This window comes from Lagopus leucura, unplaced genomic scaffold (genome assembly GCF_019238085.1).
Source record: "Lagopus leucura isolate 7727_CA_CO unplaced genomic scaffold, USGS_WTPT01 Super-Scaffold_100001, whole genome shotgun sequence".
In the NCBI taxonomy this organism is placed as follows: Eukaryota; Metazoa; Chordata; class Aves; order Galliformes; family Phasianidae; genus Lagopus; species Lagopus leucura.
This window is the reverse complement of record NW_024962262.1, coordinates 61,156,367-61,183,667: the sequence shown is the minus strand read 5'-3', so window position 1 is coordinate 61,183,667 and position 27,301 is coordinate 61,156,367. Positions and strand designations below refer to the sequence as shown.

The 27,301-nt window shown below is 37.6% G+C and overlaps 1 protein-coding gene across 1 annotated transcript in view; it reads right to left on the bottom strand.

Annotated features, from left to right (window-relative positions):
* The window catches only part of PHEX (phosphate regulating endopeptidase homolog X-linked), a 94,252-nt gene that overhangs the window by 2,241 nt on the left and 64,710 nt on the right, over positions 1-27,301 (bottom strand). Inside the window, exons 15-21 of the mRNA XM_042867468.1 lie at positions 20,688-20,746; positions 11,995-12,049; positions 8,617-8,684; positions 7,471-7,601; positions 4,398-4,463; positions 4,193-4,297; positions 2,654-2,730 (exon numbers count right to left, since the gene is read on the bottom strand). Coding sequence (XP_042723402.1) covers positions 2,654-2,730; positions 4,193-4,297; positions 4,398-4,463; positions 7,471-7,601; positions 8,617-8,684; positions 11,995-12,049; positions 20,688-20,746 — 561 coding nt within the window. The remainder of the gene's footprint in view (positions 1-2,653; positions 2,731-4,192; positions 4,298-4,397; positions 4,464-7,470; positions 7,602-8,616; positions 8,685-11,994; positions 12,050-20,687; positions 20,747-27,301) is intronic.

Below are 27,301 nucleotides of genomic sequence, written 5' to 3'. Positions count from 1 at the left end.
TTTTTTTTTTTTTTTTTTTTTTTTTTTTTTTTTGCATGCTTTTAAGCATCTTGGAATTTACTAACCTTAAATTTGAAATGGTATGAAAATAAACAGCATCCTGAGCTAAAAGCAGAAAAGTATCTACTGAGATACTAATTGTATGCATTTCTTACTCTTTGCTATGCAGTGGGAAGGCATTTTTCTCCATTTTGGACAATCAGCTTCTCAGGATAGCTCAGCAAGGTAGAAAACATTCTTATTATATTGATTACATTCTTATTACATTGATTAGACTTTCTGTGGGTATGAAAATTTGCAGTCAGCTGGTGCAAAATATCTAAAGGTCAATTTTGTAGGGAGAATTACAAAATGTGTTTGGGGGAACAGGTTTACCATAAAAACATCACAAATACATATTCAGGGACTGTAAAAGCAAGAGCTTCTTATCCATAACTGCTACTGAACCTGGTGGGTATTATTCCAAGAACACTGTAGACTTCACTTTGGAACTTCAGTTCAAAACAAGTTTGACATTGCCACACATTAGTCATGGGATCAGAAGTGGGCTGTCTGGATTTAATTCCATTGAACTGCAGCAGACACCTTCCCCTGAAAGGATCACTCTGGGCTTCCTTGACTGCTAACAGAAAGGCTCACTTGCAAAGCCATTTAATGTAGCTTTTTTTATTTTCAAGATGGTAAGATATACCTTCCAAATGCCCATTCTTTTTGGAGCATGAAGAGAAGTGGGGGTGACTAGCTCAGATGCACATATCTATGCTGAAGATACATATTTATTTCTATCTTCTTACGTGATTACATTTTATAATTATTTGCAAAGGGTTGTTTGAGCTTTTTTGGATAGCAAGAATTGTCAATTTGGAAAGATGCCATACTGCTGTTGTGGTCACAGTGGTCTTGTGACTTAAATGAAGGAACTTGGGGCAAGTGGATAATACTAGCACAGTTGATATAATTTGGAAGAAGAGACAAGCACCAAGGTTTCTCTGAGTCTGAAATGGAAGTATTCTGAGTATCTCACATAAAAACTAAGAGAAAGATTTGTCTATACTTTCTGACTCAAAATTCATCTGATCATCTCTGTAATTTTCTTCCATAACTTGATTCCTTCAGCTAAATATGAATTTTTCCTCATGAATGCCTTATCCTCAGGCTCCCCTTTATATTTTATGATTTGTACTATCTCATGGGAATGTAGCTACCTGATGATTCAGTATATACTGAAAGGTAAATAAATCTGAGGTCTCTAAAAGCCAAAAAATAGTTATTTTACCAAAAGTTGATAGTGTGGGAATTATAGAAAATACCACTCTGTAGGCTGAAGATCAGCTCGATATTTCAGTTTTCACTGATGTGAAGCATTTTTCAATTGTTAAAAGGCATGCAGATCTGTATATCACATTTGTTTTACCTTAACTAAAGTGGCAAGGATTACAAAGGTGCAATAGTGCAAATGTGCAGTAAAGAAGTCTGCCAAGAGCAAGCACTGTCATCTGCAGTGCTACCTTATATTAAATTCTTGTTAACAAGTTCATAGTTTCATTATTTCTTAACTCATTCTTGTTGACAAGTACCCCAAGATGTGCTACATATACAGTGTTTATATCTCTAACTTAGATGCGACTGTGTCTAGGTAATATATAAGACTAACTGTCCCTTTCAGTCTGTGAAGCAACCTCACAGTTCCCATGTGAAGGCAGTGTTGCTATTTTTCTTCTACCAAGAGAGAACTGGGGCAAAGGATGCTCATATCCCAGTTCCCTTTTTTGTCAGTAGAAAATGGTAGGAATTTCCAGAAAGCAACTAATCCACTGTACTGGAGATGCTTTCACTATATATCAGTGTGTGGAATTAACATCTTTCCCCCAAATAAAGAAGTAACATAGCCACATGACTGAGGGCAAAGACACAGTTTGTAGTTAGGCATTAATCTCAGCAGAAACAGCTTGCTGTTGGTTATGCAAACTGTGGAGATGCAGAGAAATAAAATGGCTTCATAATTCTTATGTAGTCTTTAAGCCTCTTCTTGATGTTCAGTGATCATGAGAACCTGTTGAAGGCACCATGGGCAAAGATGCTGACAAGCTGTTAAGCTGGATAACTGCAGCTCTTTCAAAAATTGTGTCTCTTGAAGGACAACTGAAGAGCTGAACTTAATCCTGAACTGAACCTACAGAACATGTTTTGCTTTGCATTTCTACCTGTATATTATCAATATAATTCAAGGCACTCTCTTGAAAACTTTTACTCAACTCAGGCAGACTAAATCAAGAATCTTCCTAATATTCATTGTTATCTGATCTAGAATTGCATAGGAAAAGAAAAGTGATAGAAAAGACATTTCCTATATTCAGGGCTTGATTATAGAATGACACAAGGATCAGAGATTATTCTGGTTCAAATGCTATGATTATTCTGGTTCAAATGATTATTCTGGTTCAAAGAAGGTAGATGCAAGCTTCTCATTTTTACAGAATATTTGTAATAGCAGAATATAAGCTAATAAAAACACTTGACTTTCAGTCTAGACCAGAAGCACAGTCTGATTTTGTTTGCACTTAAACTCCTCTTAACATGCTAAATTTCTGCATTTGTGTGCTGCAGTGATTGATTCTGTATATATACTGAGTGAATACATTATTTGCACTACCTGAACATAGGAGGGCTGTGAGCTCCAATATATATTTGTTCTCTTGCAGACTCTGATCTGAACGAGTTGCATCTTACCTAATAAAAGATAAAAAGAAGAAATAGGTATATTATATGGGGTAAATTTGTAAGTAAAGCAGAATGTAATGTCAGTTTTCAGTATGCTTGTTACTTACAGAATGTGCAAAATGGAAAGACAACACTAACTCTTCTTTTTGTTTTACCTTTTCTTTGCTCTCCTGATATATTCCCTTGTTTTTGAAATCCCTTAATGGATCCAGTCTCCACCTGCTGTTATTTTCCACCCACTCATTCCCACCATCTAGCCATAAGCACTCTGCCGTTTCTCTGTTTTTGAGATACTCCTAATTGCAGTTTGCTTTTCAGCTTTTCAGATACGGGAGCACCTCCCATTTTAATAATTACTAAGTATATTTTTTTGTTTCAAACCCACGTAATGCACAAAGGTGCATGTAATGATGCTTCTCATCTCTAGAATTGCATCTGTATTACCTGACATTTGTCCCATATTGAAATGGTGGTTTCTTTTGAAATGACATTTCCTTCAACTTTCTATCAGTGGTCTCCAGTTCCCAATTCCTAATAGAACATTTGGCGCAAAGGTAACCAGCCACTAAGCAAGGTAAAGAAACTATTAGCACAGCTGAATGATCACTCTTATGCTCTTATGCATTGAAAAACTCAATTTACCAGCCTTTACTTTATCTAAGTCCCCACTGATCAGTGTTTACCATCAACAAAATCCTTTAAGCCAGACCAACCATGGGATATATGATCTTCAATATAAAATACCCAAACACAGTCCTTTTATCAGTTAATACCATCAAACCTAAGTGGTCATAGACCTGTATGTACACTGCTACTCTGACTCTTGACATAGGAGAAATGATTTTCAGCTGGGTTGGTTCAAGACTGACACTGGTTGCATTGAGTCCTGTTTCTTAATTTCAGATGATTCATTCATTCTGCTGGTTAGAGCAATTTTTTAGCTCAAGGAGTTGATCCAATTCTTTTAAACAGATAAATCACTTCTGATTCTCTCCTTTGTTCTACTTATTCTCTTAAAAACACATCCTCTATCAAAGTTATACCACTGTGCATTTAGTGTACAGTAAACAAAGATGTGGGGAAAAAAAAATACCACAAAGACTTTCCACATTTCTGCTTAGTTTCACTGAACAACATGCTCAGTAATAAATGGTGGTAGTACACTTGCACCAGGAATTTGTGTTGGATAGACTACTGGTGGAAAGCAGTGATAAAATGCTGCTTATTGTAAGCACTAGAAAAGCAGGATGCTAATATCGAAAGAGGTTGTAGAGACAATATGTGCAAAATAACCTTTGCACTGCATGGGAGCAGCAAGAAGGAAGAGAGCTGCAATGAGAAAACACTGTACAAAGCAGAAGAAAAACTTAAGCATACCCTTAAAATTCAGAGTCTGATTGGTATAGATTGTTGAAGCAAAGGAGTCTGTGCCATCCATAGATGGGTTCTTAAAAACATCTGTACTACTCACATGAGCATAACTGAGAAAGAAAAGCTGGTTGTGCGTGAAGTCAAGGCCTGGCAGTAAAGGCTCCTCTTCTCCTCCTCTCTTTTCTCTAATCCATCTCCTGTATGCCTGATTAGAAAGAGATGTACTAAGTGCCCTTCAGTGACATGGGTATAACTTTCTCTGTTCTTTTCAAATAATGTGTTCCACATATTTTTCATGTACTTACTCTGAAAGCTTCTCGCAAACCTCCATTATCTGCAATGTTTTCTGCCAAGGTCCTCTTGCCATTTACCTAGCAGAATGAAAAGACATCCATCGTTTGACCTGTTTCTGAACTTCCTTCTTGATCAACTTCAAGAGACAGAGTAAAAAAATAAAGGAAGGCAAGAACAACTTCAGACAGTTTCAAGCACCATATCTCGAGTTAAAAAAACTGGTTTTAAATGTGAATACTGTCGGTAGATAATTATTTGTGAAAAGTTATCCTGACTCAGGGCCTTGATCTCTACAGCACAAAATGTAGGAGATGCACATAAAAATCCCATTCCTGGTCTTTGGTCTGAGCATCAATTAATTTACTCCAATGACTGTTTTTCTCTGGTTACACATGAGATCCAGTAGCCCCTTTCTTAAACTTTTATCTAAGAGGTTATGTTTGTTTCTTTACATAAATTTTATATACTACTGGAATGCTAAAATAACTTCTAAGTCATAACATAAAATAGCATAATTAAAATAGCTGTCAGAGACTGAATTGAAATTGATAGTATTTTCGGTGCTCCAAAAATATCTGTAAAGAAGATTCATCCTGCTTTCCGTATTATTCATTCCAAGAGCAAAAGTAATGGAAACAAGAATATATTCTGAGTATCTGAACTTTCTGAAAAAGTCAGTCTCCTGGTATGAGAAAATGCAATAACATCATGAAGAGCTCCTCATTTCTGCAAGGACAGCATTACTTCTGATCACCCAGCAGAGAGGGTCTTGGTGCTACCAGGCTGTATTTGTAATTAAGCAGTTTTACTCTCTACTGTGCCTAAAATGAACAATATAATTGAGGACAGTTTTGAGCTAAGCACTGAAGGTCAATGCTTGCCTGTAAATCCTCTAGTGACAGACTCTCCCATGCCTCAGGGGATGAGTGTAGAGGGGATGGGTTCAGTAACCAGCTTTGTTTCATGTTTGCAGAAGAGAAGAAAATGGGGTAGAAAAAGTCAGTGAGTCCATGGCATGTCAGGGTACATGAATACAGCATCACCACTTTATGCAGGCAAGCACCCAGGCCAGAACCAAGGCATCATGCTTGGCACCTGGTAAGGATATAACAAGGGGAAATGGAAGCAGAAGTGGAAAGTGCAGCTCCTTTCCTACTTGTTGTCCATCCATCCAGAAGGCTGGAGTGGAGATGGGAGAGAGATAATAAGGAGAAAAGACACCAGGGAATATGCAAATATATAAATTCTTTTTTTTTCTTTCTTTTTTTCTTTCTTTTTTTTTTTTTTTTTTTTTTTTTTTTTTCTGGCCTACATCCTTGTACACTTTTCTTTCAGTGATCTTGTGAAGTAGACTGATTTAGAGCATAAGATGAGAGCAATCCTGCAGCGGCATGTGAGCCAAAGGTCATTTTAATAAGTGGAAGAAGTCTTTCTGTTGATCTCAGGCAGCTCTGAGACTACAGTGTATAGACAGTTCATGACAGGGCTCAGGGACCAAGATAAGTTTTTTATTTAATCAGATGACTTTATGTCATTACTGCACTCTGAAGCTATTTCTATATCCACTTTTTCTTTCATTACTCTTCTTTTCTGGAGACATTTTTATTGTAAACTGAATGAGAAGGAGGAAGAGTAAATAGGTTTCTTGATTCATGTAAAATATTTAAAATGTACAATACAGGAGTAAAAAACCAGAATATATGAATATTGATGTAAATAACTGGCAGGAAAAAAAGCCCTTTGCATGCATACCTCTTCATTCAGAATCTATAAAACACAGCAGAAAATATCAAGATTTTTTTTTTCTGTCCTCTAAAACATGCTATAGGTTATTTCACAGAAATAGGAGAAAACAACCTTACAGACAATGAGGCTGTGGGTAACAGAATCTCTCTGTAAGCCCATCCACCAGCTTCCAAGGTGGTGGTGCAAAAAATTCAGCTATACACCAAGAGGAACCTGTAGAAAATAAGGCTGACGGCTGAGCCAAAGACAGGAGCATTATAGTGACAGTCATTTTCTCTGGGAAGATTTGGATGACCTCTAAGTGATATTTTTGTATTGATAGTTCTTTTCCTATTGATATTCAGGAGCAAGCCTGAGAATTTTTATTTGCAAGTTACCTTACATGAGCTATTTCAGCTCTCAGTTGATGGACTTCAAATTGGACTACAGTATGGTCTCATTGCCTCTGAGACTAATACAAACAGCCTGGGGAAAGTATTAAAAATATCGCTAAGCATTCAGTACAACATCTCAGTTCCTGAAAGGCAAAGAATTTATTGCATTTATGCTTCTGGGATGTAAGTAGAGGTGATGATATTGAGTAGAGGGGCGAAAATGTGTTTTGTCCTGAAAATAAAGATTAAAATCATGCCCCAGGCAATGTTACTGGAATTCTAGCAATTGATTTCAGAAGGCCTAGAATTTATCCTGTTTATTCATAATCTGGGACACTTACATAAGTTGCTCGTTTTCAGAGAAGACTGTATCTCTGACAGACAGTGAAACAGAAACAATTTCCTTGCACTTCCTTTCTTAAGCATTTTCTGTGAGTTTCTGCTATAGTACTCCCTACATTTGGGTCTGTGTGCACACATGAAAGAAACTGTAAGAGTTGAATGTGAAATAAAGTAGGGTTTATGTAAATTCTTCTAAAGCTGTAACAAATAACAAGAATTTCTAAAGGAGTATATAATACTTGCTATTATATTCTTCTTTCTAAAAAGAGTGGCTGCTCAGTTTTCATTACTGATCTAATCTTTGGAAGACAATCAACATGCTCACAGAAATTAGACCAGCTCTGCCGAGTGGCTTCATCTTCTTGCCTCTGTTTCCAATGTGATGTGATAGGGAGAAACTTTTTAGCCCTGTCACCAGTGTAAGGGTACTGGTATTTGACTGGACTAATCAAATCTGACAGACAATTTTGATCACAGTAATTCACTTTAGAAAATGATTTGTTGTGAGAAAGGAAGGCAGTAGCCAATATCTCAATATGTTTGCATTTATGAACAGATAGCTTAAGGAAAAAAAAATAAAATAAAATAAACCAGTGCTTTCAATCACTGGTGTTTTACAAACATGTAAGCTAGCTTTCTTCCAGTAGTAATTGTTGTATTGATTAATCATGCATTTTGTTTTCTCTTTAAATTTTTCTTCAGAGCCAGTTGTCCACCAAGGGTCTAAGTTTCCATTTTTGTCATATTTCCGACCTTCAAATTAAAGAAAGAAAACAAGCTTTTTAGCAAAAAAACAAAGCGAAACAAAAGCAAGCAAACAAAAACAATAAAAACAAAAACTAACAAGCAAAACATTCTTTCCCAGTTTTGGAATCCAGCACTTGCACAAGAATGAGTGGTATACAAAATAGTTAAAATCAGCAGGCAAAATCTTGTTTTCAGTCAACTTAGTAGTAAACAGCATGGATTCTATTTGTTATTCTATTCTTCAGTTGTAGAAAAAAATAGTAATTATTAATGAGTTCTATAGCATGTTTTAAAATTATATAAGAGCTTTCTTGTAAATATAATTGTGTTTTTCTTCCTTGACCTTTGATTCTGCAAACCTGATAATGACTAGTCTATTCTCTAATATTGTCTTAGCGCAGTCATGAAAAAGAACATAGATTAAAGGCTGCAGTGGGCTTCTGTAATACCAGCTCAAGTCATTCTTTGCTAGTGTTACTAGTTACTGCTAGTTACTAGTTACTACTAAGCAAAAGTTAAACTAAGCAAAAGAAGAAAAAAAAAAATATCTGTGTCATGGGAACTTCTGAAATTTGCATTTTGGGTTTGGAGCAGAACCAGAACATCTGAACTACATATATGGGAGTAAGAAAGCAAGGAGAATACATATGTCTCATTCCATAGACCGGTGGTTACAGCAGTGACTCATGGAAAATTCAGCCTTGGGTCCTTGTTCCATCTCATTTTTAGAAGAGCATCTCATCTCTCCAGCCAGTCAGAGCAAGAACCTAAGATTTTCTTCTCTGGGCAAACTACTGCCCCTTGGCCAGGTTCTTAGCTTCCCATTACAGAAATTATATATATAGGGAATTTATCAGCTTGAACAATGCAGCAGAACCTTAATTCTTTTCAGAAAATTCAGCACTGTTAAGAAGAAATAATGAAAGAGCTAAAGCATATACAAATGATCTTTCTGGCATTTTCACAAATCTGTCAACTCCGTAAGAAAAATAAAAGTTACTGACATATGGACAACACTCACCATTACTATCAAATCCATGAGTAAATTCATGGCCAACAATTACTCCTATGGCACCGTAACTTAACGACCTGTAACGCAAAGAAGTTTCCTCAGATAGTATCTATACTCATGAACATCAAAGTACAGAAGATAAGAGATCAAACAGTTCTCTATGTCGGGAAAGATCAATACTAAAATTGTGAGGGGTGAGTGGAAATAGGACTAAAAATCATGCTGCACAATTTTGACTTAATATTGTTGAAAGTCTGAAGGTCAAACTCTTCCTTCTTTAAAAGCAATCTTCAACATCAAATTTTAAAAAGCATTGCGGTGGTTCACTCTACTAACCAAATCTCTTCTATCTGAGCTCCAGAATGTCTCCTTCAGTAATGTTCAGAATGTCTCCTTCAGCTGATGCATGAATTATATTCTGAGACCAGAACAATGTTATATGTGGAATTATTCTCTTCGTGTAGTCACGAAAAAAAAAAAACATAGATCAAGCACTACAGAGGGCTTCTGTAATGCCAGCTCAAATCACTCTTCATTGGCATGCAACAAACAGACTTGCAAATTATCAACTTTGTAAAGCATTAAATGTATCTCCTTTCAGTTTTCAAAGAAAAAGTTATATAATTTCTGTGCACCTGCATAGGAAAAGACATGGTCTGCAGTTACATCTAATGCACAGGAAAACAAGAATAAGCCAAAATATTTTGTATTCCTGATTGACAAAAAAATAAAAATAAAAATAAAAATCCCTTGTTATACTAGATTAAACATGCAACTTGAAGAAATAGGGATGAAAGGTCCAGTTGTCTGATATCAAATGCAGTGGATAATGGGGGAGGGGAGAGTTTTCTACTAAATGTGTCTTTCATTTGTTAAGTTGTTCCTTGTGATTTGAATTATTTTGGATATAGAGATGCCATACTTCAAAGTAGCTTAGAGTATTTCTAACAGATTGTATTGAAACAGAAGAAAGGTTGAGGAGTTTGAAGTAACATGTTATTACTGGACCTAATGATCCATAGCACACTAATTGCTCATCTCAGTCATACCCAGAAAGTATTATGTGATTTAATTCTCCCTACTCCCATGGCAATTCTTCACTTTTTTTTTTCTTTCCTGAAATGTAATTTTCATGTGATAAAATCTTCCCTACTGTTTTTTCCCCCACTACTATTGTGAACTTTCATTAAAAAATGCTGGTTAAAATTACACATTTCAGCAATGAAAATATTGCCCTTTTATGTGACAAATTTGCAATCTTGTGTAGCACACAGTGATAATGATCTGTAGTAAATGTGCTAATTAGAGACTCATTTTCCACATCTGAAGTAGAGTAGTTACATGGGATCTTTGGAAGCTGAAGGATGTCATGAAACCCGAAAAGAGGTCAAGAAGAACCAATGAGCCCTGTTACTAATTGCATCTTATTCAGTGATAGACGGCAGGCAAAAGCAGCAGACCGGTGCCCAGAAACACCTTTCCCCAGCCCCAAAAGATGTGTTGAGGTTTGGAATGAATTTTGTCCTTTCTTTCTATGAGCCCCCTTCAGAATTTTGTCCAGCTCAACAACAGTTTTGTAAAAAGCGTTCCCAGGTCCACTCATGCTCTTCACTTTTGGGAAATAGCCAGACAGAGATGGAGAGGATTAGATGAAGCTCAACAGGTACCATATTGGAGGGGAACGTTCTGGGACTGGAGAGGCTCTGAGAGCTATAAGGAAGTTACTGCCTCAGCCTGATGTCTCTATTTCACATAATCACAGAATCATAGAGATTGGAAGAGAACCTCGGGAGATATCCAGTCCATCCCCACCTGCTAAAGCAGTTTCCCTTTCAATATATTTCAATATATCTGGCACAGAAGGCTCATAACTATGAATAATGACATTTGAATAGCATTTTATTTTGGGTACCCAGATCTAAAGTGGCAATTTAACTTCCTTTTATACAAATAGATGCAGCTCTTTTATAGTGCTTATGCTGAAACTGGACACTAAAACTGCACTAAATGTTAAATATTTGCTAAATAAGTTTTCCAGCAAGTGCTGATGACCTTTTGATGGTTTTTGTTGTTGTTGTTGTTGTTGTTCTAGTGCTATGTACTATTTCTTTTAAGCAGACAGAAGACAGATCTGGAATATTTCAAGGACAAAAGCAATCTGTTGTCTGATATTAAACAGCTACATTTGTTTACTAAATTTCATTTTGATATGTACTCAAGCAAAACCAATTTAAGCTAAGGTAACCTTTAAGAAGAAAAATGAGCAAAATACAATTCTTTGAAAGAATCTCAATTCTACTGGTGTAACAGAAGGTCAGGGTACAGAAAAACCTCTTCAAAAAATAAAGCTGGAAAAAGGCCTGCAATAACCACAGCAGAAGATAAGTTCTCCTTAACTAGAAAGTGCTTCTCTCTATCCCCAGTTAACACTTACAAAGACATCTGGTTCATAAGAATTCTCCATGGATACAAATTCATTTGATCCTAGATTGAATGTTTCTCTCTACATATACTGCAAAACTTCCTGTTTACATGGACACAACCAGGCTAGAAGATGTCAAATTCAGAATGTTTTAGAAGTTTAATTTTATTTTACTTTTTTTAGCTAAGATATGTGAAGGATATGTTTCAGTAGTAGCTGACTTTGTATAACTGCAAAATAACTTTCAGAAACTGCTGTCAGAGACTTCTTCTTGGTCTGATCCTTCCCTAAAATAGGAAGATATTGGACTGCATTGAAGCAGTCATTTTTCAAAATTAAATATATATGACTTATAATTAGTCTTCCTCAGCTATAGAAGCACACGGGTTCTCAGGCAATCGCTTGTACAGGTGGAGATTTTCTCCTGCACTTTAGCAAACACAGAAGAAGACTTACTGTTAATCTTAGATATTAGCAGAAATGGAGCAATAAACTGATAATAAAAGGCTTCTCGGGGTATTCAGTTCTGTTCAAGAAGTGTTAGTTACTTGATTTACCATTCCTTTTAATTCCTGCCATGTGCACACTGCTGCATCTGCATCCTATAGCAGTGAAACACTTCCACTCAGGTGCACTTAATTAGCAATTCCTGTGAGAAATCAGTCATCAGTTTAAGACAACAGCAACACATTCTGCTCCCAAGGGTAAGAAAAGTTATTGCACAGAGCAGTAGTTTTCTAAGTCTGGTTTTTCAATAGTAAAATTGGGGTACATAAGGGAAGAACACACAAGCCAAGGAGTGAGCTCTTTGCACACTTACAGTATAACCATGCTCAACCTATTGACTGTCTTCAGTAGGATAGCTTTTTTCTCTATGATCTCCCCTTTGTTTATATGCATTTCTAATACCTTTACCTATTTTTCCCCATTTCCAGGTATAAGAGGTTCCCTGGTATAGTACTTACCTAGGATACTCTGTTCCCCAGAAGAAGGGCTTTTGCAGTTCTCCTGCTGGGAATCCTGTAATAGCAAAAAATTATAATTGTGAGGTTTATACAGCTGAATAACAGTATCTAAGTTTGGGTTTATGACCTCTATTTTTTCAATTTCAGAAGGTTTTACTAGACAAGCTTTCCCTCAGGTGGTATTTTCAGAACATGATGGAGAAGATGTTTGAGAAGAAGAGATCTCTCTCCTTTAAGACCTCAATGACAGCTACATGCTACATTGCAAGAACTTTATTTTTGGCCATGGCACATGTGTGCATTTGTGTATGTGTTCTGTCAATAAACAACTATGTGAAAACAAACACAAGAAAGTTGATTGTCTTCAGATATGTTGACATATAAACCAAGAATATATGGCAAAATACAACAAGAACTAGGAGACTTAGCTTAGAGAGGATTCTGTGCTGCAAGAGATATAAGGAAGTGATAAAATGTCAGCTTAATTATAATCTAGGAAAGTCAAAGGTAAAGGAACTTGAGCACTTCTGTAAAGCAGAGCTGTAGGCAATCAAGGCTGTAGAACCAGTCTGGCTACAGGATTACCTGGCTGCTTTTTCAGTTATGGGTAAATGAAATAAAATGTAAATACAGTTCTTTGATCAAAGTCACAGTTCTATTTCTAATTCCTAGGTGACACTTCAGAGACATTATTCTGAAGACAAATGAGTTGAACACACTAACAATTAAACAAGTTGATAAATAAAGCAGATGTCTATACTCAAAGTTTTCAAATACTGGTGAAAACTGTAGTTTATGTGGGACCAAATGTGGAATCCAGTGCCTTGCATGAGAAATTCCCATCTGCAGAGCATGGACTTACATCTGCTTCTGAGGTTACCCCACATGGACATCTCCTTATCAGTAATTCTCTGATGATTCACTAGTCTTCTCAGGAATCTCTACTTCACCTTCACAAAGTTCTCTGCAAGAAATCATCTGGCCTCTCAGATCAAAACAAAATCAGGTTCAATTTATTTGACCCTATTCAGTTGTTTTGTTGACAAATAGGACATGGATTTTTTAATAAGAATTCAGGCAAAAGATTTCCTTTCTTTCCAAAGTCTTTAAATAAGTTATACTGATTGTAATTCACACAAAATGTTACAGTAAGCCCTCCTGGTCATCTGTTTTTTTCCACTGCCGTTCCCTGTCTGCCTTGACTACCAATTTGCAATTTGTTTTTTAAAAATGTGTCATTTTCAAACTTATTTTCTGAGTGCTTTTTTTATCTTGCTTATATGGATGCTGGGTGTTCTTTTTTTTTTTTCAGGTATGTTATGAATTGCTTTTCCAGTGCTATAAAACACAATTTTGCCAATGTCAAGGACAAAGTTTTCCTGATCTAATTCTTCTTGCCTCCCAGCACACAAAGAAGGGTTTTGAGTATTTACTACACATGTTCTAAAACATATCATAGGCACATCCTGATGAGAAGGTTTCATAAATTTAGAGAAGAACAAAATACACAAAGGCCAACAGAATTATTCAAGAGCAGGGCTGTTGCACACTGGTGTAAGTAAGTGGCACTCCCCCGTTCCATGTTGTAACATGCAGTATTCTAACAGGATTGAATCTTCATTCCTTGAGCTAATTTCTTTCCTGAATTGCTTCACATGACCTGAACTATAAGTGTAATTTTCACAGGCATTTTGTGACTGCTATAGGTTATCGTTGTCCTAAGTACCATTTGGTAGTAAGAGTTAGCAATGTAGTCTGCACTAGATTGAGTGCTTCTTTGCAAACTTCAAATCTCAGTGAAGTCCTTTGGATTCATAAAAGATATCATTTAATGAAAGAAGTGTTAGAGTCCACTAACCCCCTCACTCCCAAAGGCAGATGAGAAAACTGTGGGCAAAATGAAGAAATGAGACCATAGTAAGGAAGGTATGATCTAAGGTAACACAATCCCCAATAAATAATATCTAGGGATTACACAATCCTGGCACATGGCCGTGTGCCTTCCACCACATCAAGAGGGTATTGAGGTCTTGTAAGGATTTGAAATTATTTTGCCCACATATGGGCTCAAACAGTGAATTTGAACTTGTCTGTGTTTCAGGTAGAGATATGAACGCATTGTTTATAGAATCATAGAATGGTTTGAGTGGCAAGGGACCCTTAAAGGTCATTTAATCCAACTCCCCTGCCATGAACAGGGACACCATTTCCCAGCCTTCTCCTTCTCCACAGAGGGTGAGTCTCCTTGCTTCAGACCTTCCCTCTGATCTCAGACATTTCCAAAAGTCAGTCTTGCCAGTGAAGACCGAGGTGATGAAGACTGAGTACTTAAACATTCTTCATTTGTCACCAGGTCCCCTGAACCACTTGGCACTGGGCCCACATTTTCCCTAGACTTTCTTTAGGTCTTTCTTTTGAATTCTTCACCAGATTCATCTCCAGGTAGGCTGTGTCTTTTCTAACCTCTGTCTGGACATTGGAAAGTGACTTTTTGCTGTACTTTACTCCTGTTCTATTCCTCTGAACCATCAGAGCATTTCAAGCAGTGGAGCAGATCTGGCTTACTTTAACTACTTCACTATGAATTTATGCTTACCTTGAAGCTCTGACATAGCCATTCACCTGCACAGAACTACTTTTAACTTAAGTGAACGCATTTAGATCCTCTTTATCCATTATATCAATTTTCAGCCTCTCTCCCCAGCAGGGTGCTGTGAAGTTTGTTGGAATATATTTCAAAGTTGAAACTTAGTTTTTTTGTTTGGTTGGTTTTGATTTGTTTTGTGGTTGTTGTGGTGTTTTTGGTTTTTTGTTGGTTTGTTTTTGGGCTTTGTTTTTTTTTCAGATTTATATTGGTTTTCTTCTATTAATGAATCAATTTGTTAGTTATATACCATATGGTATACATATTGTGCAGATGAACAATTTGAGACTCGGGGGACTAGAGTTACTTCTCCAGAGAGACACAATGACATTTCATCTAATAGTTCACCATAGCTATGCAAACTCATAATGGATGAAGTAAACTAAAACCAATTGAGATGGCTCACCAAATCATGAAGAAACTTAGAGTTCAAATCCAAATATGAATTTAAATTACATAATTTAATTGCATTATTCACTTATATTGCACAATATTTTTAACTAAGAAAAGAACTAGTGAAGCCTCATTCAAAGTCATTGCATTTACAGTTCCCAGTAATTAGTTGGTTTGTTTAAAGCAACTTCTGACAAGCTGGTGATTCTAGCACGTAAATAGCAGATGTGGGAGACAGCTGTGTGGCATACAGAGTTCTCTGCTGATCATTGTACTAGCGGCTCTTAGACAAGCTTAAAAAACCTGTAACCTTTTTTTTTCAAGTGTCATTGAATGAATTCAGATTGAGAGCTTTAAATGAATTAGATATAAGCAGAAGAATAAGTGCTGGTCAGCGAGCAAAGGATTGTGAGTACACAGAAGGAATTAAACATGAAAACCATGAGGGTGTTATTCAGTTACCTAAAAATAGCATTAAAGGCAGAATATATTTATTTAAAATGGATCCATAGGCTTGGAGTGTTTCAACACTGAATCTTTTCCCATTGCTTTTTGATACATCTTTGTATATTGTTCCTAGGATGTGCATTCTGCCAATCCTGAAGAGACAAGGTCTCCTGCAGCCTATCTCAGTGTCCTGCAAAGCATCTCAGATAGCTTTGGCCTACCTATATGAAGGTGATTAGGATCAAACACTGTCATAACAGTGACCTAAATTCTAAGAAACATGTTTTTTGAAGGCAACAACTCTCCAGATTCCTCAGATTAAAAAAATAGAATACTCAGAAAAACTGCTATTTTAAAGAATTTTAGGAAGAAGAAATAAGAAATGACTGTAAGGATCATACACCATCTCACCTATGACTGTAATTAAACAACAGAGAATACTGGCCATTAGAAAATTGGAAAAATGAAGACAAGGGCTCACTTAAGAACACTTAAAGCTTACTTAATAACAGGACTGTGATTCTGTGAACAGTGTGCACTCAGAAAGTATTCAGTCCATGTCTGTTGTGTTCATTAGCCTTCTGGAAATTAATGGAGCACTTAAACCTACTTCATCAATAACCTTCCAATTAGCCCAGCTCTTAAGGGAAGAAAAAGTGGTCCTACGTGGAGTCCCCTGATCCCCCGCTGGCCACAGCACCATGTACTGTTTGCCAATGCTTGCCTGTCTATAGGCAAGATAAGAGTTTGCCCCTGCAACTCACAGCATCAGCCAGCTGCCAGCATCAAAATCCACATGCCACTTTCTATGAAGATGATACTTACTGCCTAATATGAGCTCTCATCTGTGGTTTTCTCTATGGATGCTTATTTGAACATAATTTCAAAATTCTATTTTAGATTACGTCTTCTTCCTCTAAAGTGTAATGAAGCTGCTCTCGAAAGAGTCCTCTTGACTTTCACTAGAAAACCACAGTACAAGTGCAGATGACTGAGCGGAAGCATAGGTATAAACTTACAGAAATACTATCAACAGTATTTAATTATCTGATACATCTATTCAGGCACATACCTCGTAGAGAGCATTGCTTATATTTTTCTCTGTTCACTGTAAATCCACTTTTCATTACTGTTCACATCCCACAAATGTTACTTTTTTGACATATTCTAGAGACATGTATATCTACACTTGGAAAGAAAATTAAATACACCAAATGTCTAATGAGCAGTTTCTTCCACCCTTCACATATTCAAGAGCCAATATTTCAGTGCTGTAATGAAATAAAACCTTTTCTTCAACAGAAGTATGATGGCATACTTTGATCATCACTTGTATCTATTTTCAGCATGTATTTATTGACTGCTCTGGAGCTCATTAAAATAAACACTCTCATTGTGAAAGTGTTTTTGTGTTCCAGTGATCGTAATTAAAAAAGATAGTATTCACACTGCTTAGATTATATGAAGTGTACTTAGATACCTCTGTGGCATCTAAAGGCAATGATAGGTGCCTGTTGCCCATGTTAAGTACCTATAATTGAAGGGAAATCAACTAGCAAATACTAAGAAAATTACGTTTAGAATTTAGGTAAGTAACAACTATTACAAACATGCATCGTTGTTCATCTAAGACACTTTGGGAAAAGAACTGGAAAATAAGTAGAACTCTTGTATAGAGAAAATCGGAAGTAAACTTTAATAAGAAGATAAATTATATGCACCACATTTTATAAATTTGTTCTTTGCAGCATATCTTACCTTGATACTTATTTCTCCTTTGCAAATATTAACACAATTGTTGGCCATTCATGTTATCAATAGTTTACTAATGGAAATTAAATGAAGTAATAGCAAACATAAAGGGTGTTTGCACTGAAGCATTGCAGAATTCATTACAATCCCTGAACATCAACGTTTTGCTGTATTCTCCCAAATCTAGCCATCTTCTAAGTCATCTAGTTTCTACTGTCTATTAATTTTCACTTTCAGTGAAGAAAGACCTTTTCTTTCAAGCAATTGGGTAGTCAAGATGCCATTAAAAACTTTAACAACTTGCCCTTATATGAAGACTGTATGAAGATTGCAGCAATTTCTTATGTAGCGCGTATGTCTGTAACACAGATTATAGTGACAAGAGAATTTATTGTCCTCTTGCCAGGAGCACACCAGAGACCTCCCTGTGCAGGACAAAAGCATCTTCCTAGAAATGATCAGAACTGGTATGTTCTCCTCCACTTCTGCAGGTCCCTGACGGCTGCTTCTTTTCAGAATCCTCCGTTCAAGGCACAGACAGTGCCTTTTTTCTAAATTGTTTAATGAAGCCCTCAGTGACTAATTGAGTTTGGAGTTGCTGTGGTTATGCTGATAATATCACATAGTGCATTTCTGTTTCCAAACTGAGGGATCTTAATTCTTAGAATCAACTTTGCAACCGAGACTTTTCCAGTTAATGTAGAAGCTTCCTTCCAGAAACAATTTGCACTGTGCATTTTTAAATTTGGTTTTCTCAAATACCGCTTCTTAGTAAATTCACTTACCAAGAGCAGATATAGATGGGCCTCAAACACACTCAAATCTAGTTTGCCCACTGAAAAGCAACTGCACTCAAGAAGACAAAGAGCCTACCTCGCTCATTCTCTGCTCTCCAGCAGCAACCAGCTGTTCCAGTGGAGGGAAAGGTATAGGAAAAGGGCATTGGGAATCTGTGAGGCAGTTCTGCTAGTAAAGTTCTACTTTCAGCAATCAGTAACAGAGGGATCTGTCCTCCTGAATCACAGTTTCTATCTGTCTGTTCCTTTGTTCAGGAGAGAACACCCTTTTATTCAGATTGTTTCCTAATAAAATGACCGACACAGATCTTCTGGTAGTACATTTCTCCAAATATTTTGAAAACAGTTGATTTGTTCCTACTCCTTTTCTCACCTCTGATTAGTCATTATTTATGGAAGGACCTTCTTTCTTGTCCCATGACAACTTCTAATAACACTGGGAAAGAACCTCATGAAAATTGTTCCATAGAAATAAACATAATTTCTCAAGCTCATTTACAATTCCAAAAAGCTGTAATAGACTAAGGAAGCATGATTCTTTTCTAAAGTAAAAGCAAAAAGTAAGTCACACTGACTCTTCCCTATTATTTTGTATGTTTGTTCATACTCTTCTTTGTTATGGTCATTTTCTTTTGCATAGGTGCTAGAATAATTTTTTTTTTAATCTCTCTAGATGCTGTTTTGCAAAAAAAGTATTTCACGTTTGCCACACCTATTCTGCCTGTGCAATGGCCAACGTAACTTATAAGCTAACACCAAAACTTGTTGTTGGCATCTTTTGTCTAAGTTCTTTTGGAATACCTGAGAGAATATTATCTCATGCTTATATTTCCAGTACAGAGAATTACATTATTTATCTGACTTAAGGACTCTCTTCTTTCAGTGTATACAAAAAAAAGTTTTATTACTCATTCTTACACTCTTAGAAAGTCTTTCCTCCAATCTTTGAGGCCTTGTTATAGCTCCACTTTACATTTAACTTGCTGGAGCTCATGCTTATTTTTGTTCTGAAATGATTTTCTTCTTTTAAGACCATTTTTTTATGCTGTTTAGCTAGGCCTTTCACAGCACATCACTAGCTCCTGCAGAACTTGCTGTGGATTACTGTTGAGTATTGCACAGTATTAAGACAACAGCTCTGGGATGTGAGATCTGCCCAAAGATGCAGCTTATCACAATAGTATGCTTGCAATTGCTAAGTTCAGTCTCACACACCACAATTCTCTCCCACCAGCATCAATGGGAACTTGGTAGTGATGTGACAAATATTTATCAGCAGGTTCAGACCCAAGCATGTTTTATGTATATCTCACAGTGGCCATGTCTCCTGTAAAGAGCAGTGGTCATTGGTGGAAGACCACTTGCACTGTGCCTTTCTTCAAGCCTCCCCTCCAATTGCATGTCATTTTTATGGTAAATGCAGTATTTGTTCAGAAAGAGCCACCTAAAACCTTTTCTTCTTAGGAACAGTCCTAAAAAAACAGCAAGCATCACTATCCAAACTTCAAGGTCGAATACCAGCAGTATGAGAAAGTCTGCAGTTCTGATACAAAACATAGTCATCTCCGCACCTGTGACAGATAAGTTATGTTTGACAGCCCTCTGTTTCATGACACAGCAAGTGTGAAATTTAGCTTCAGTGGTTCCAGCCTCTCACTGCAGCTTTCTTTAATGTGCCGTGGTGGGGAGGCTGGGAGAGATGAATGCTGCTGAAACTTGAAAGGATCTCATGTTAACGAAGATGTAACAGCAACAGCTCTCATTTTGCACTGACAGTATCCTCTGCATCCACACAATACATCTGGAAGAGCAGTGGTGGCCGGTGCTCAGTTTAGCAGGAAAACCAGCTCTCGTTTTCGAGATGTACTTTGAGATGAGCTTTGATCAACCCAGTGAAATCCACCTCAAGAGTTCAATGATAGACAAAAACATGGCTGCTTAACGATGGCAGTCCTCTAATTAAAGAGGAGCAGTCTAGGCCTAGAACTAATTTTAATCAAAAGACCTGAGTAATTATCATGTTTCCTTTATGAATGAGCTCGCTTAGACACAAAAGAATGTATATTTGGAGGCAAAAAATTGTTTACAGAAATAGGGAAGAGCAGATATTAGCAGTTACCTACAGATATCCATCCTTTTCATTAGAAAATATTGAACAACTCCACTGGGCATCACTTCTTAGGCCCTCTGTCTGTGTCACAGTTTTCTCCAACCATGTTTATTTCTGCATATATACTAATATTAGTGAACTGAATTTCTGTCACTTCAAAAATTACTATTTATGGCATTGTACGCACACATCTTTTTGCTGCGGCAAATAGAAAATGGAAAATGGTATGAACTCTAACAGAAGTGATTTAAGCTAATGTTTTCTTTCACATTTGCAATGGACAGAGTGTATGTAAGCAGTTTCTGCAATTCAGCTGACATGGGGTATCTCATTAAGAGCAGTAATTCCAATTTGTGGAGCCATTGCTTTTCCAAAACTATCCTCTAACTAAAGATGTCTCAGAGCTGAATTACAATGTCTGCATTTCTGATTTTCATCACACCTGATAGTCAGTCACATTCACACAAACTGTACAGATATTGCCTGAAGCTGGATACATACATTTTCCAAACAGACACTTTAAAAGTAGGCTCAGAATTCAGATACTCACTGATCTGATTGGTGGATGCACTATAAAAAGCATTGACAGTAGTTGGGCTCGTAAACCACCTGTAGTGAGAGCAGAAGAAATCAGCTGTCAGTACACCTCAACTTCTCTCTGAATACAATGAGCAAAGATAAAAAGTTAACTCAGTGGAAAGATGCAAAAATGTAAAAGATCTAGGATTCATTAAAGTTTAATTATTTCTTCAGTTCAACATGCACTACTTACAGTTCCTGGAAGATTGAAATCTATTGTTTAATGGCTTTAATTTAAGTGCACATGGTCAGAGACTGCTAAGCTTCCTGTTGCAGAATATGTTGTACTTCTAAGTGATAGTTGTGCCTGCTGTGCTGACAAACTGAAGTCTTGACTTCACCCAACAGAGGTACCACACTGATAGCAGCTGTAAAAACTCTCTTTGATTCTGTTATATCTCTCTTTAAACCACGTGTGGAGAATCTCCCTCTTGAAATTAGAGGAGAGCATTTTTTAAGCATCTGAAGTGGATTCAGACTCTTTGCTGAGCAGCTTCTTGTTCAATTAGGATGATGCCAACAGCATGGGTAGGTCCTTTCTGGGTACCTAAGTCTGAAATAAATGGCTTCTCTGTCTGTACCCTACTCAGCAAACACAGATATCACTGTGCCCATAAACAGACATCTTGCAAAGCAAAACTAACTTTACAAGGAATGTAAGCATTTCTTCTCACAGTTAGGTTTCCCAAACCTACTGGAAGGAAACCTTGATCTGAAATGCAAAAAGGATTTATGGAGCTCCTTAGACTAAGCTCAGCTGCATTAGCAGTGATTTCACCCACATGGATTTCACCATAAAGTCTCAACAGACTTTAGCAAAATCCAAATCCCCTCTGAGGAAATTCTGACTCCAGTGAGTCCAAGATTTCACCTTACACTTTTATAATGAAGAACTAAGATAAAATTAAAGTAATAAAGATAATGAGAATTAGTCAATAATTCATAATAAATTAGAAACAACTGTAATAAACGTCCAAAAAGGAAAATCCTGATGTCTTTAGAAGTACATTACTCAGAAGTTCTGAAAGGCTCAAAAGCAATGAATATAATGAAAATACTTTGGAAATTTTCTTTCAAAGAGAAGAGATGGCAGCTGCACAACAATGAGCAAGACAAAGGAAGATCTAACAGAACATGGAAAATGTGTGATGTTGGTGACATTCAAGTCCACGATTCGTGCTTTAAAATAGCACCATCAAATGAATGAGTGATCTGCAGATCCTGACTGTTTTCCTGGCAACTCATATCCTCATGTAAACCACACAACAAAGGGGAGAGTTTCAGAATGGCAGCATTCTGTCTTTTATCCATAAATTTATCTGCTTATCTCACGTTCAAAGCTTATTTCACAGTGCAGCAACTAGAAAAAGTAACCAAGGAAAGCCAAGTGTGATGGCATGTAAATATCTTAACCATCCATCACATTAGAGTCTCTAATTGCCACAGATAATTCTCCCAGTTTTGTTTATTAGGAGATGCTGAAGGGGAGGAGCAAGGGGAGGTTGTTTATTTTGTTGTGTTTTCTGTTTCCTCCTTAATAAAGGAATGAAATATTAGAAGTAATGTAATGAGATAATGGAGTATTTAAGAAATAATGCCTAATGATGAAGGGAAGAAGAAAAAAAAGTCAGGGGCTACAATTTGCTACATTTTAATTTCACATCCGTTCACAGAATTGATGAGCTGAATTGTTAAGGATTCCAGCCAGCCACCTGTGCAGTGATACCTGCTCTCCTGGTTTAGCAGTAGCTCTGAAAGACTTGTCACTTTTTGACAAGGAGACCTCAGAGGGACCCATCTGAAGCACTCAGTACTTTAATTTGGATTTCACTGAAGTTTGACCAAAGACAAATAGCACTGCAACTTCCACCTTACTCTGTCAGTATATTCCACTTAAAACATCCTTTCTATTCCCTTGAACAGCATCTTTTAAGCATGAAAAGGGCTTCCGAACCACAAATACTCCCTTTTTATAAATCCGTCTTATAGTGCGTGTCTTACAGTGTTCCCTCATTTTCAGTCACAGGATCAAGGGCTCGAGGCAGATAACTTACACTTCAAAACAGACTGATGTGCATTGATCTCCTCTCCATCCTCTTTACTGTTGCAGTCACGGAGCCCACACTGGGCTCACCACAACTCAGTCAGGAAAGGAAATACCATGAGCAGTGGTTGAAGAGCTCTTTACTGACAAGCAATGCCTCTCTAACAGTACAAGTCTACACCTATTTTTACTAGGTAAGGAGCTAACCATAGTAATGCATGGGTTTTTTACTACAGAAACACCTCACTTAGCCTGAAAGAAACCAAAGACATCACACCACTACTGGTCACACTTTGATACCTATGAACCTACCTCGTAGCTTGTAGACAAGCTACTGAGTCTCATCACAACATCTCTATCCCAAAGCTACTCCTTCCTTGATGATCCACCACTGCTACAGCACAGCCCATCTTGTCTCCTGAGCTTGATATAAGCCACAGACCAATAGCAGTCTAATTTTTCTCAGTGTAAAATTGCTCTATGTTCTTTCCAAGTCACAGTTACATGAGAAGGCCTCAGGAACAACTCAGTATGAAATTTGTTACATTTTTGAGCAGGTAGGAAGCTGTACCAAGGAGTCACAAAGGAAAGAGTTTTCAAGTGACAAGCAGAGTATACTTGCTGAATTACATGTTTGACATTTAGACACTCTGGCAAAGAGCATATTTGCACTCCAGCATTCTGTTGTACCACTCCAAGCCATTCTCAAGAAGATTTAGAAAGCATTTTCTACAAAAGAATAGAAATAACAGAGACTGCTTCCATACAGACAAGATGAACAACTTCACCTTAAATCTGCCAGCATTTTTCAGTGAGTTCCTTGAAAAGACTGAGCCTTCAGTGACAGACCTTAATCATGGAATCACAGAATCATCAAGGTTGGAAAAGTCTTCTAAGATGGTCCAGTCCAATTGTCCATCTAACGACATTTCCCACTAAACCATGTCCCTCAGTACAACATCTAAACGTTTCAACACCTCCAGGAATGGCAAGCCTTTTCCAGAGCCTGACCACTCTCTCACAGAAAAAGTACTTCCTAATGCCCAGCCTGAACCTCCCTTGGCATGGCTTGAGGCCATTCCCTCTTGCCCTATTGCTAGTCACATGAGAGAAGAGGCTGACCCCCACCTCACCACAACCTCCCTCAGGTGTTATAGAGTGATAAGGTCACCTCTGGGACTCCTGCAGACTAAATAATCCTTTCCCTCAACCTCTCCTCATTAGGAATGTGCTCCAGACTCCTCACCAGCTTCACTGGCCTTAACTAATAATACATCAAATAAATATATGAGGAGCTGTAATAAATAGCTATCAATGTTAAATTTTAAGGTGAAGCAAATTTAGAAATAGCTCTCACATTCCTGTTTGAAGTCAGGTTGCCTGGGAATTTGCTCTAGATCTAGTTACAATGTCAGTGCATTTGCTTTATTATCAGAAGTATAGAAAAGGCATAACAAAATCTAAGCTCCCATTAATTACAGACTAATTCTTTTCACTGTTTCCATTTCTTATTAGTATGTGAAAGAGGAACAGCTATGAGTGAAGTCCTGTAATGTTACCTATCAACTTCAAGTAGTCGAAACATAACCTGGCAGACTTGATACTTGTAAATCTGAGATCGCTTGTGGAAAAAATCTTTCACTGAAATAATAACTGAAGCAGATACTCTGTTAGGCTTGCGTTACAGATCTCCTCACCATATCTTCCTTCCTGAGTTGAGAGCAAAGTGCACTACATTGGCAATCATGTAAAGTGTTGACCGGGAACCCTTACAATGAAGGGAAAAGCTTATTTCTGTAATTCTCTGCAAAGCATGAACTGAAGTTTCAGTTTGTTCCCTCAACTTTTTGAGTAAGTAAATTGCTCTGGTACAGAGTTGCTAATGAAGCTGGAATCTGGAAAATCTCTTCAAAAGATAATAAAAGGCAACAAAGAAAAATCCACTACAGGGGAAGCCATCTTCAAGTTAACTTTGAAAAGTATATTTACTGTTCACACTGTTAGCCAACTTTATACATTTGCCTGTATAAAAAATAAAGGATTAGCCTCCCATGTTAGGCTGCCATCTGTTTCCCACACGCCTGGGGAAGCAACAAGGATGGTGAGGTTGGGCCCAACCTCCAGTTGGCCAACTCTCTGCTTAAATTGAGTTTTAGAGGTTAGGAAAAGGCTCCATTAGGCTCCTTCCAGTCTCTCCTCTCCAGAGCAGGCCCACCTACAGGATTTCTAAGCTCAGAGCTCCGTGGCAGTCAACAGCCTGCCCAGCATCTTCTGTGCCTGCTTTTCTTTTTTTGAGCAGTTTTCGTGGTGCCCCTAACCATATCCAGCACAGCACATCTGAAAACTGCCCTTCTCTGCAGAAACCAAGAGCCAGGATGGAGAAACAACTGTGTGTGATTGAAAAATTGAAATAAATCCTGCAGAAAATCCAGGATCACTTCTTGTGTGTCATGTGACCTGGTTTCCAGATGCCTACATTTCCAATGCAGAGGGTTGAGTGAAATAATCTTTCATATTATTTTTTACTTCAAAGGAAAAAGACAATAATAATATAGTGAGATGCCCAAAATGTTCTCTGACTTCTTGCTACGTGCAGTATGCTATAGGTGTTAAGAAGCATAGATTCAATCACTGTTAAAAAGATGTTTGTTTACATATACATGAGTATTAACACATATTAACATATATGGCTCCAAGGATGGATAAATGCCACTGAAACCCCAATTCTCCTCTATCTCTCCCTTCCACATGCTCCCTTTCACCTTCTTCTGCTATAGTGATGTCTTACCTGGATTAAGGTAATTGCCTTCACAGTTGTTCTCCACCCTCCTGTGCTCTACCTTTCCAGCCTTGTCACCTGTATTCAGCCCTGTCCATCTAACTGGCACTGCTTCAGGCATCATACTCTTCAGCCACTGCCACAAATCTCTCCTGTGCATCTCTGTCCTGATACTAGCACTTATTCCCTGGTTTGAAAAAGGTGGCTCTGAAAAAAGAGCCAGCTCCCCAGCCAGCTGCTGGGATCATGGCCAGTATCCAAGGCAGGTGTTGTGATTGCCTTCAGGGTATCCAGCCACTGGGCACACCAACAGGATATCACATCTCCTTAGCAAGAGCAGGCATGAAATGTGTCCCCATGCATCCCTTCATCCATGGCCAGAGCAACACTGCACCTGAGTCCTCCCCATTCCTTTTTGCTTTAAGCCAAGTGATCACTAGGTCAGGAGGGAGCAAAATATAAGACAAAGAATTTTGATAAATACTCCTATTTTGGGGCATTTTTTCCTGTTTCTTAGATTACAAAACTGTTGTATTTCCAGAATAACCATTCCCACTTTGAAATGCACGTATTCCTCTTTACTGAACTCCTTTGCCTTCCCAGCTCCTCTATCTGTCCCCTGATGGTATTTCCCTGGTGTTCTAAGTGAGCCAACACTTTGATTTTCCATATAGCTAATTATGCTGATGAAAGAGTCCATTTTGATTGCCGAGAAATCTGCACTGTCTGCTAAATGAGTATAGTGTTTCACTTTTGGAGGTAATAATGGGGTAGAAATGAGTAGGCATTAACTTTTTTTTTCTTTTCATACTCTTTTGCTTATTTGTCAGTCCACTGCATGGATCATTTCATAATATCTATTTCTAAATGTAAATATTTTGATAAAAGCTACTTAATTAGGAAAATAAGGAAACAAAGCAAACAGAAACAATCCCCAAGGGTAATTCTCTATTAACAAAGCACCAAGCTTCAGTGTAGACCAATGATCTGTGGAGTTCAATGAGTGATACAGGCTTTTTTTTTAAAAAAAAAAAAAAAACACAGAGAAAGAAAAGAAAGGAAAAAGAGAAGCAAAAGCATCAAAAAGAAGTGGTCTGATAATCAAAACATGGCAAGATCTGATACTTATAAGTCCACCTTTGTTGTACCTCAGACTGATGGAAGTTATCTTTGTTATAATAAATTAAAACATAGGCTGACATTCTTACTAGCAGGGACAATGGCTCCCTGTGCCTTGATATACCTCAGCAGACACAGCAACAGATGTCAACCTAAGGCACACCACCTTCAGATTTCATTTCTGTCCCCAAGTATATGTAGAGGCAGAATAACATCCCATGAAAAATCACTGTGGCTAAGAATGAGGTGGGTTTAGCCCTGGCCCCACAAACAGTATAGCATGTAGCTGTACTGGTGAAAGAGAAATGCAGAACAAGAAATTGGGATGACTAGGACCAAGGGGCCCTGTGGTCTCTCCCCAGCCATGCCCAGCCAGTGAGCTGCCTGGGATGGAGATGTGAGGGTCTGTCCCCTGGCCTGTATGCATGCACACTTGTGGATACCAATCCCACCAGGAGTTCTCATCTCCCCTCTACGCTGTAGACAGTGCAGAAGGGATCACTGATTCTCTTTTATTCCACTTTCAGTGGATGAGCTACTTTGTGACTCTAGTCCTGTATATCTCCCTGTTTTTTTTAGCAAAGGAAAATGCAAAAACAGACATGAACAGATCTACTTAAGGGCAAGACAAAGGTGATGAAAG